This window comes from Artemia sp. Qi Xiang Cuo, chromosome 18, assembly GCF_049724085.1.
Source record: "Artemia sp. Qi Xiang Cuo chromosome 18, ASM4972408v1, whole genome shotgun sequence".
Classification (NCBI taxonomy): domain Eukaryota; kingdom Metazoa; phylum Arthropoda; class Branchiopoda; order Anostraca; family Artemiidae; genus Artemia; species Artemia sp. Qi Xiang Cuo.
In genome coordinates, this window is record NC_142811.1 from 46,839,100 (window position 1) to 46,851,565 (window position 12,466).

The window sequence follows — 12,466 nt, forward strand, 5'->3', positions numbered from 1 at the left end:
CAAACACATTCAATCAAAGTTTAGAGATAGCCATTTTGTTCAACGTAGTTGAAAGTTCTTGAAATTATGTATTTGAGAATGACAAACCCCCCAGAGCCCTCAGGGCAAAGGTTGTAACTTATGCCCTTGGGCAGATAAGGTTTTTATAGATAGCGTTTTCGTAAAAGCTTAAAAGGGGCTCATTCAATTCGAAATTGAGGGCTAGTGCCCTTTTAATAGTCGAAAGTGATTGGAGGTTAACAAATCCCCTCTCACGCCCACCATTCCCCCAAACACATCCAATCAAAATTTTCAGATAGCCATTTTGTTCAACGTAATTGAAAGTTCTGCACATTAGGCCTCTGAGGATGACAACCCTCCCCCCAGTCCTCAGGGCAAAAGCTATAAGTTATGCCATGGGGGCATTTAAGATTTTTGTTGAAAGTGTGGTCATAGAAACTTCATAAGGGATCATTCTATTGGAAATTGAAATGTCTAGTGCCTTTTTAATAGTTAAAAGTGATTCGAGATCAACTAACGCCCTCTCAAGCCCACAATTTCCAGAAGCACATTCAATCAAAATTTTGAGATAGCTATTTTGTTTAACGTAGTTGAAAGTTCTTGAAATTAGGTCTTTGAGGATGACAACCCCACTCACAGCCCTTAGGGTAAGGGTTGTAATTTATGCCCTGGGGGTATATAAGGTGTTTATAGAAAGTGTTGTCGCAGAAACTCAAAAGGGCTCATTCGATTGGAAATCAAAAAGCCTAGTGCCCTTTTTAATAGTCGAAAGTGATTGGAAGGCTGGACATTTTTATAGTATTAATTAAAAAAACTTTTTCCACAAAATGTGGAAACATTTTAATTTTTTTTTTTGAAAAAAATATAAATGTTTTAAATTTTATAGCTTTAATAAATCAAATAATATTAAAATTCTGATTACTAAATATCAGTATATGTATATTTAACTGAAAATGCACACTCATTTGTATTTTTTTCAGTAAAGTGCAAATTATGCTCTGGCCTTGGGAAAGCATATGGGTTTGGAGCACAACTTAAGTTAATTTCTGCTCGTTTTGAGTTTGACTTGGTTATTTATTGTAATTTCTGTTCATTTTCGGTTCCATTTAATTATCGATGCTTATTTGCGGTAGCTTCACGCTTCGTAGATTATTTGATTTTATTTTTGCTCATTTTTATTTCGATAGAGTTCTTTACTTTTCTTTGAAAAACTTATTTTCTGGAAAAAGTTTTTTTTAATTAATTTCTGTCCGTTTTATATTGACATAGTCTTTTCAGGGAAAAAGAAAATAATACTTCAAATATTTTAGTTTTTTAAGACTTTATAGTTTGGTCTGCTGTTTGTATGCTGGAGAAATTTTTTTAGCAATTTTCAACAACATACTCACTTCTAAAAATCTGGACAAAAATAGTAGTGTTTGATTTAGTTTCATACCTCCTATAGTTGACCTGAAATAGAAAACTTGATACCATTTACAAAAAAATCCGCTAACCTTTTTTGACGGGTTGAACACAGCTACACTATTTTGACTTAGTTAAATTTTAAGAGCAGAAGTAACCCCGAAAGTTTGAACAAAATACCCTCAGTCGTTCTTGAGATACTGCTGAGATTCCTTATTCGGAATTAGCATTAACACAGTGCATTTTCATTTAATCTTTAGTTTTTAAACATAAAGGCAAACGGGAGGGTGGGGGTGGGAGGGGGATTAGTTGCCCTGCAATCACTTTCGACTATTAAAAAGGGCATCAGCCCTTTCTATTTTCAATCGAATGGGCCCTTTTCGAAGTTCCTACGACAACTTCTTAGATGCGAAGTGACCTGGTCTAAACAACAACAACTAAAAATGATACATTATACCCACATTGATCTTTACAATAAAAATTTCAAGCCTTCCAATCACTTTTGACTATTAAAAAGGGTACTAGGCCTTTCGATTTCCAATCGAATGAACCCTTTTTGAGTTTCTACGACAACGCTTTCTATAAACGCCTCATATGCCCCCAGGGCATAAATTACAACCCTTACCCTAAGGGCTGTGACAGTGGTTGTCATCCTCTAAAAAATAATTTCCAGAAATTTCAACTAAGTTAAACAAAATGGCTATCTCAAAATTTTCATTGGATGTGTTTGAGAAAATGGTGGGCGTGAGAGGGGCGTTCAATTTCCATCAAAAAGGCACTAGCCCATTCAATTTCCAATCAAATGAGCCCTTTTGAAGTTTCTACGACAACGCTTTCAATAAAAACCTTATGTGCCCACAGGGCATAACTTACGGCCCTTGCCCTGAGGGCTGGGGGAGGGGAGGAGTTGTCATCCTAAAAGACCTAATTTCCAGAACTTTCTACTACGTTGAACAAAATGGCTATCTGAAAATTTTGATTGTATGTGTTTGGGGGAATGGTGCGCGTGAGAGGGTGGTTAGTTGCCCCCCAATCACTTTCGACTATTAAAAAGGGCACTAGCCCTCTAAATTCCCAAATGAACGAGCCCCTTTTGAAGTTTTTACGACAACTCTAACTATAAAAACCTTATATGCCCCCAGGGCATAACTAACAACCTTTGCTCGCTCTGGGGGGTTTGTCATCCTTAAATACGTAATTTCCAGAATTTTCAATTACGTTGAACAAAATGGCTATCTTTAAGCCTTGATTGAATGTGTTTGGGGAAATGGTGGGCGTGGGAGGGGGGTCAATTATTCTCCAATCACTTTCGACTATTAAAAAGGGCAATTCCAATTTCCAAACAAATGAGCCCTTATTGAAATTTCTACAACAAGTTTCTATATAAACCTTATATGCCCCCAGGGCATAACTTACGACCCTTGCACTGTGGGCTCTGAGGGGGTTATTATCCTAAAAGACCAAGTTTCCAGAACTTTCGACTACGTGAACAAATGGATATCTCAAAATTTTGATTGGATGTGTTTGGTGAAATGGTGGGCGTGAGAGGGGGGTTCGTTGCCCTTCAATCACTTTCAACTATTAAAAGAGCATTAGCCCTTTCAATTTTCCAATTGAATGATCCCTTTTTGATGTTTTTACAACATCGCTTTCTTTAAAAACCTTACATGCCCCCCGGGCATAACTTACAACTCTTGCCCTGAGGGTTGTGGGGGGGGGGAGGGGTTCTCATCCTCAAAGACCTAATTTCCAAAACTTCCAACTACGTTGAATAAAATGGCTATCAAAAAAATTTTGATTGGATGTGTTTGGGGAAAAGGTGGGCGTGAGAGGGGGGTTAGTTGCCATCAAATCACTTTCGACTATTGAAAAGAGCACTAGTCCTTCGAATTTCCAATTGAAAGAGCTCTTTTTCAAGTTTCTACGACAAAGATTTCAACAAAAAGTTATATGCCCCCGGGCATAGCTTATAACCCTTGCCCTGAAGACCCTGAGGGGAGTGTCCTGCTCAAAGGTATAATTTCCTTAACTTTAAACTGCGTGAAATAAAATGACTATCTCAAAATTTTGAGTGGATGTGTTTGCCGAAAAAGCTGGCGTTAGAGGGGAGTTAGTTGCCCTCAAGTCACATTCGACTATTAAAAAGGACACTAGCCCTTTGAATTTCCAATCGAATGAGCCCTTTTTCAAGTTTTTACGCCAAAGATTTCAATAAAAACCTTACATGCCCCAAGGGCATAACTTATAACCCTTGCCCTGAAGACTGTGCGGGGAGTGTCCTGCTCAAAGCTATAATTTCCTGAACTTTAAATTGCGTGGAACAAAATGGCTATCTCAAAATTTTGATTAGATATGTTTGGGTAAATGGTGGGTGTGGAAGGGGTGTTAGTTTCCTTCCAATCACTTTCGCCTATTAAAAAGGGCACTAGCCATTTCAATTTCGAATCGAATGAGTCCTTTTTGAAATTTCTACGACAAAACTTTGTATAAAACCTTATATGCCACCAGGGCATAACTTACAACCCTTACTCTGAGGGCTGTGGGGGGAGTGTCCTCCTCAAAAACATAATTTCTATCTGGAAATCAACTACGCTGAACAAAATGTTATATCTAAAAATTTTGATTGGATGTGATTGGGGAAAAGGTGGGCATGGGAGGGGGTTAGTTGCCTTCAAATCACTTTCAACTATTAAAAAGGGCACTAGACCTTTGAATTTCCAATCGAATGAGCCCTTTTCGAACTTTCTACGACAACGCCTTCGATACGAAGTGCCCTGGTATGAACAAAAAATAATAATACATTGTGCCAACATCGCTCTTTACTTAGGCAGTACGATTGCGCTGCCTATGAAAAGATCGATGTGGGTACAATGTGTTATTTTTTTTTTTTTTTTTTTTAATAGGGCACTTCGTATCGAAGGAGTTGTCGTAGGAACGTCGAAAAGGGATCATTCGATTGAAAATAGAAAGGGCTGATGCCATTTTTAAATGTCGAAAGTGATTGGAGGGTAACTAATACCCTTCTCACCCCCGGCCTCACTTTTGCCCATTATGTTTAAAAACTAAATGTTGCCTTAAGACTAAATCAAAATGCACTGTATTAATGCTAATTCCCAATAAGGCATCTCAGCAGTACCCCAAGAACAACTGAGGGTATTATGCTCAAACTTTCGGGGCTACTTCTGCTCTTAAAATTTAACCCAATCAAAATAGCGTAGGTGTATCCAAGCTATCAAAGAAAGTAAACAGATTTTTTTGCGAATGGTATCAAGTTTTCCATTTCAGGTCGACTAGAGGAGGTATGAAACTAAATTACACACAACTGTTTGTGAAAAAAATACAAATGAATGTGCGTTGTCAGTTTAATATACATATAGTGATATTTAGTAATCAAAATGTTAATATTATTTGATTTATTAAAGTTATAAAAGTAAAACAATTTATATTTTTTCAGGAAAGTGCAAATTATGTTCTGGCCTTGGGAAGGCATAGGGGTTTTGAGCCCAACTTATGTTAATTTCTGATCATTTTGAGTTTGACTGTTATTTATTGTAATTTCTGTTCGTTTTGGGTTTCATCTAATTATCGATGCTGATTTGTGGTAGTTTCACGCTTGGTAGATTATTTGATTTAATTTTTTCTCATTTCTGGTTTAATAGAGTTTTTTACTTTTCTTTGAAAAACTTATTTTGTAGAAAAGCTTTTTTAATTAATGCTAAGAAGAATCGTTCATTTCCAGCAATGGTCACAGGTAAAGTAGCAACCAGCTTCATCAACTTTAGCACTGCAGAATAGGCAATTGGATTGTCGGATAAAATTTCAATAGCTCGGACTAAGTACATTTTAAAAGTGTCACAGTTTGAAAGATACAACTTTGCAAGAGAAAGCTGGGATTCTGGAGCATATTCATCAACATCAAGAATCACTTTATAATGAGACATTACTCTTTCAACTTTTGAAAATTCGAAAAGACCAAAACTTGAGGAGCAGAAGGCTGATAAAACGTCGAGCAGAGGCATATTTTGCATGAAATATCGGTCCATCTGACTCGCCAAACGGTCTATCACCTCAAAGTAAAAAAAAATACCGGAGTCTGATTGAATTGGCTGAATTAAATTGCATTTACCGGTTGTTAAATTTGAAAGAGTCTTTGCGACGAGTGGACAAGGCTTGACTTCTCTTGTTCTGAGCACTGGTTTAGGGTTTTGGAGACTTTGATTTCTGGATATCATGTAAAGCCAAGAATTCGGTTATGTTTTTGCTGAAGTTTTATTTTTTTTATAGTTTCTTGGCTTTTGGATTTTCTTGTATGTCCCAGAAATCAGTGCAAGTGCCTTACAAATCAGCAAACTTTCTGTTTGAAGTTGTTCTGACAAAAAGTTTACTATGACTAACACTTTTTCCATTATATGCTAAGTTGAGACAAAAGAGGCCGATTTGATTTTTTCCAGTAGTCGTTTTGGTTCACACGCTGTCTCACCCTCAGAACTATCAGAGACTGTGGCTGGAACAGCAACAATACAATCAAATCACTTTTGAAATAAAGCTTCATATAGAGCCTCCTTCTCAACACCTCGCTCTTAACGCTAGGTTTGAATTTTGTCCCAATTCTTTAACTGAATTGAAACACAACTGACAACTGAAATACAAGGGTCGTTTAATTGGAACAATAAGAAGCTTTTTTGAAAAGTACTAAAAAAACTTTAGCGTAAAGAGTGAGGTGTTGAGGAGGAGGCAACTTCCTTCATATAAGTAATAGTTTCTGTTCGTTTTAAGTTTTAATGTTGCTTCTTACTTTCAGTTGATTTTTTTTTTTGTTGTTCCAGCCACAGTCTCTGATAGTTCTGAGGGTGAGACAGCGTGTGAACCAAAACGACTACTGGAAAAAATCAAATCGGCCTCTTTTGTCTCAACTTAGCATATAATGGAAAAAGTGTTAGTCATAGTAAACTTTTTGTCAGAACAACTTCAAACAGAAAGTTGGCTGATTTATAACGCACTTGCACTGATTTCTGGGACATACAAGAAAATCCAAAAGCCAAGAAACTATAAAAAAAATAAAACTTCAGCGTAAAACTTTAGCGTAAAGAGCGAGGTGTTGAGGAGGAGGCAACTTCCTTCATATAAGTAATAGTTTCTGTTCGTTTTAAGTTTTAATGTTGCTTCTTACTTTCAGTTGATTTTTTTTTTTTTTATTTAATACAGTTTTGCAAATCGAGGTGGACAAGCTTTCGGCCTTTAATATTTGCATGTGGTAGCAGCAGATTAGTCGCTCCACTACTTTTCCGTTTGATTTGTACCTGGGTGGTATCGCTAATTGTTCTTTTCTTGAAGCATCTTTTGTCTCGTCAACAAGAATAGCGTAATAATTAGCTGAGTTTACTTCTGAAATAATGTCTTGGCGCAAGGCATTTCCTATCAGTGTAACTGCGTCGTTTTGGTACTGATGACTGCAATAGTGACCAAACCGGTGCCTTAACTTCGCTTTCAACTTTTCGTCACCTTTAGACATTTCCTCAATTAGTTCAACGAAATTATCCCGGTTTGCGGATGTTTCTGATTCGTCATGACCCTTTGAAGGAAGACCTTGGTGGTCAAGAAAGCAAATAGCACGAAAAATGTATTTCACAAGATCTCATTTCTTGAACCTCTTGAGATCTGGACCGACTTAAGCCATTCGCAGCACATCTCGAAGTATGAGTGCTAATTGTCTTAAATTCCGCCCATGCTGACACACAATACCTATGTTTTACTAACATCATATTGCTTCAATAAACCAGAACTGTCTTTCCGCGTACAAAATTCTGTCTCAATGAACGCCCTTTTTCCAGCAGTTTCCCCAGCACTTAGAGCAATAGATATATAGCAAAAGGTGAAACAGAACACAGAATCCAAGTTTTATGAGTATCCAATCCATCCGTAATTCGTAAGTCCGTAAGTAATGCGCACTGAATTTACTTATGTTAGATGTGGAAGCCGATATCTCTCAAGAACAGGTTGAGCTGGTTGGGTGGGGCGTGTCGTAAAGATACCTGAGAGATATTCTCGACTGCTACTGGAACCTGCAACAGGTTCGGAAATGCAAACCACTCTTTCATGTTAACCTGGGCCATTTATTGTTCCGCTGTTTCTGAAAAATTGTCACAGGTAGAGGAACCCATGTCCAGTAGCCCGACACTTTGAGGACTGATATTAGTACCAGTTTCTTGCACTGGAGTTTCATTTTTATTCCAGATTTTCACTGCAAAAAGTCCAAAATTTGTTGTCACTTTTTCCTCATTGCTTGATTATAGATTCACAACAACAATAAAGATAGACTAAAGCCAAGTTTTTTACAGAACCCTAGTCAGAGGTAATGACAGCAGAGAGCAACTCTTTTACACATTTCAAAAAAAGGTTGTCTACTATCGGTAAATTTAGGATTCTCCAGGACGAACCCAGAACTAACATTTTAAAACAAGGTATTTGAAAAGTAACTGTAAAAGGTAACAGTAGGAAAAGTAACAGTGCCATTTAAGGGCTCTGAAAAAATAAAGCGACCGAACAATACAAGTGACCGGTCATTCAGTCTCACTAGTTCAATATAGCACACAGCTAAAATACAAAATAGCTATTAAATAGAAGTAACAAGGTCTTTTTTACAAATCTAGGGGGGTTGCCCCCTGTCTCCCCCCCCCGAATTGGCACCACTATGGACTTTTAAGCTTCCTTTGGGTGAAGACAAGTAAAATTTTGAATAACAGAATTTAAAAATTACGAGAGGGGCATGAAGATTTTAGAAATGCCAAGGTGGGACATGGCCCAAAATTGGTTGGGAACCACTGCTCATGATGTTAAAAAATTGAATCTCCTTCTTATAAAAGTGAATATTTATTTCTTTTACTTAAATAAAACCATGTGAAATTTAGCCTCTAGCAAAGGCGCTTGTCTTAATGAATGTAATAAAATATAATAAAAAAAGAGACATCACTCACCAGGTTCGGCCTGAACTATTACATCATTTCCTTTTAAACATGGAACAATTGCCTTTTGCTGAAGAGTTGTAGGTCTTTCAAGACCTTTCAAGGAATAGATACCATGAAGTAGTTCAGTTTTCAAATCCATTTTATTAAAACTGTCAAAAATCTAAAAAAAAAAAAAATTAATAACCGAACATAGAATATCAATATGTTCATTCACTTCAATAGCTGAAACCTAAGCAAATGACACTGTAGAAAAACAAACAGCCGTTAAAAAATACAGAAAGCAAAGTACAAAGTAGCAAAGGCTACTTCAATTTCAGCTAAATTAAAAAAAAAAAATCTTCAAGCAATAGATTAACAAATTAGAAGAACAGATCAAACACATAACAGCATATTTCCATTATCCAAGGGTAATTTTCGTAAAGAGCCAGTCCAACTAGAGTTCTGTACTGACGCCTACTTTAATTTAGCCTACTCGTGTAGAGAAAACCCCATAACTATTAGATGCCTGGGAAAATTTCTCATTGAGTGTGGAACAGGATGAAAATTGTCGGCAATACATTTATTACAAAAACAAATTGACAAAAAGATGATGGCCTCTGCAACCAAAATTTATTGGGGCTTGTTCCCTCATGATTTTCTTTGGCAACAAAAGCAAGATCATAAATATGACACAATTTAATCACCAAAAACATTTTTCAGTTAGAAAGACAGAAAACAGGCAAGGTAAAAGATAAATGTTGACTTGCACAAATATTATTTCGCATAACTAATAATAGGGGGGCCTATAATAGGGGGGGGGCCCTATTTACAAACAGCTTTACTCCTTCAAGGAAGCACAATAAAACTCCGCGAGAGTTTGAAAATGACCTTCTTACGTCCCCCCCCCCTCTAATATCAGTAAAATATAATTTATCCTTCAAAATTGACCTTTTTGGCGTATTAATCAAAAAAAACTTTTTCCACAAAATAAGTTTTTCAAAGAAAAGTAAAGAACTCCATTAAAAAAAAAAGAGCAAAAATAAAATCAAATAATCTACCAAGCTCAAAACTACCACAATTCTGCATCGATAAATAAATGAAACCCAAAACAAACAGAAATTACAATAATTAACCGAGTCAAACTCAAAACGAGCAGAAATTGACATAAGTTGGGCGCAAAGCCCCTATGCCTTCCCAAGGCCAGAACAAAATTTGCACTTTACTCAAAAAAAATATAAATGTTTTTACTTTTATAACTTTAATAAAACAAATAATTTTAACATTTTGATTACTAAATATCAGTATATGTATATTAAACATACAAATGCACATTCATTTGTATTTTTTCAGTAAAGTGCAAATTTTGTTCTGGCCTTGGGAAGGCATAGGGGTTTTGCGCCCAATCTATGTTAATTTCTGTTCTTTTTGAGTTTGAATCGGTTATTTATTGTAATTTCTGTTCGTTTTGGGTTTCATTTATTTATCGATGCTGATTTGTGGTAGTTCTTTGTTTAATGGAGTTCTTTAGTTTTCTTTGAAAAACTTATTTTGTGGAAAAAATTATTTTTAATTAATTTCTGTTCGTTTTATATTGACATAGTCTTTTCAGGGAAAAAGAAAATAACACTTTAAATCTTTTCGTTTTTTAAGACTTTATAATTTGGCCTGCTGCTATTTGTATGCTGGAGAAAAATTTTCAGCAATTTTTAACAACATACACCCTTTTAAAAATCTGGACACAAATAGTACTGTTTAACTTAGTTTCATACCTCCTCTAGTTGACCTGAAATAGAAAACTTGATACCATTCGCAAAAAAATCTGTTTACTTTCTTTGATAGCTTGGATACACTTACACTGTTTTGATTTGGTTAAATTGTCAGAGCAGAAATAGCCTCAAAAGTTTGAACATAATACCCTCAGTCGTTCTTGGGATAATGCTGAGATGCCTTATTAGGGGATTAGCATTATCACAGCGCATTTTTATTTAATCTTAAATCAACATTTAGATTTTAAACATAATGGGCAAATGGGAGGGTGGGAGTGGAAGGGGGATTAGTAGCCCTCCAATCACTTTCGACTATTAAAAAGGACATCAGCCCTTTCTATTTTCAATCGAGTGAGCCCATTTCGAAGTTCCCACGACAACTCCTTCGAAACAAAGTGCCCTGGTCTAAACAACAGCAACAACAAAAAATATTACTAATCACTTTCGACTCTTAAAAAGGGCACTAGCCCTTTGAATTTCAAATCAAATCAACCCTTTTCTGAAGTTTCTATAAAACCTTATATACCCCCAGGCCATAACTTAAAATCCTTGCCCTAAGGGGTGTGGGGGAGTGTCCTCCCCAAAAATATGTTTTCTATCTGGAAATCAACTCCGCTGAACAAAATGGCCATCTCAAAATTGTTATTGGTTGTGTTTGGGGGAAGGTTGGGTGTGGGGGGGCTAGCTACCCTCTAATCACTTTCGACTATTAAAAAGGGCACTAGCTCTTTGAATTTTCAATCGAATGAGCTGTTTTTGAAGTCTCTACGACAACACCTTGTATAAAAACCTTATATGCCCCCTGGGCGTAACTTAAAACCCTTGCCCTCATTGTTGTGGGGGATTGTTCTCCTCGAAAATATATTTTCTATGCGAAAATCAACTATGCTGAACAAAATGGCTGTCTCAAAAGTTTGATTGGATGTGTTACGGGGAATGATGGGCGTGGGGGGGGGCTAGTTGCCCCCCAATAACTTTCGACTATTAAAAAGGGCACTAGCTCTTTGAATTTCCAATCGAATTAGCCGTTTTTGAAGTTTCTACAACAACGCCTTCTATAAAAAAAACCTTATATGCCCCCAGGGCATAACTTAAGACCCTCGCCCTGAGGGTTGTGGGGGAGTGTCCTTCTCAAAAACATATTTTCTATCTGGAAACCAACTATGCTGAAAAAAATGGCTATCTCAAAATTTTGATTGGATGTGTTTGGGGGAATGATGGGCGTGGCGGGGGGGGGGATAGTTGCCCTCCAATCACTTTCGACTTTTGAAAAGGGCACTAGCCCTTTGAATTTCCATTCGAATGAGCCTGTTTTGAAGTTTCTACGACAAGGCCTTCTTTAAAAACCTTATATGCCCCCAGGGCATAGCTTAAAACCTTTGACCTGAGGGTTGCGGGGGAGTGTCCTCCTCAAAAACATATTTTCTATCTGGAATTCAACTAGGCTACGCTGAACAAAATGGCTATCTCAAAATTTTGATTGGATGTGTTTGGGGGAATGATGGGCGTGGTGGGGGAGGGGGGGGGCTAGGTGCCTTCCAATCACTTTCGACTATTAAAAAGGGCGCTAAAGTTTGACCCTTTTCGAAGTCCCTATGACAGCTCCTTCGATACAAAGTGCCCTGGTCTAAACAACAAAAACAACAACAAAATAATACATTATACCCACATCGATCTTTACTATATAAAAATGTCAAGTCTTCCAATCACTTTCAACTATTAAAAAGGGTACTAGCCCTTTCAATTTCCAACCGAATGAACCATTTTGAAGGTTCTACGACAACGCTTTCAACAAAAACTATATATGTCCACATGACGTAACTTACAACCCTTGCCCTGAGGGCTCTTGGGGGGTTATCATCCTAAAAGACAAAATTTCCAGAACTTTCAACTACGTTGAACAAAATGGATATCTAAAAATTTTAATTCGATGTGTTTGGGAAAATGGTGGGCGAGAGAGGGGTGTTAGTCGCTATCCAATCACCTTCAACTATTAAAAAAGGCACTAGCTCTTTCAATTTCCAATTGAATGAGCCCTTTTGAAGTTTCTACGACAACGCTTTCAATAAAAACTTTATACCCCCAAGATATAACTTACAACCCTTGCCCTGAGGGCTGTGGGGGGAGGGATTGCCATCCTTAAAGACCTAATTTCCACAACTTTTAACTACTTTGAACAAAATGGCTACCTAAAAATTTTGATTGGCTGTGTTAGGGGAAAAGGTGGGCGTGAGAGGGTTGCCATCAAATCACTTTCGACTATTAAAAATGGTACTAGTCCCTTAAATTTCAAATCGAATGAGCCGTTTTTCAAAGTTTTTACGACAAAGATTTCAATAAAAAACTTATATGCCC

The 12,466-nt window shown here is 36.9% G+C and overlaps 1 protein-coding gene across 2 annotated transcripts in view; it reads right to left on the minus strand.

The window, feature by feature from the left end:
- LOC148941568 (uncharacterized) overlaps positions 1-12,466 on the minus strand; it is a 154,501-nt gene that overhangs the window by 59,049 nt on the left and 82,986 nt on the right. For both annotated transcript variants that reach the window (XM_089104501.1, XM_089104500.1), the window contains exon 8: positions 8,376-8,526. In XM_089104501.1, coding sequence (XP_088960627.1) covers positions 8,376-8,526 — 151 coding nt within the window. The remainder of the gene's footprint in view (positions 1-8,375; positions 8,527-12,466) is intronic.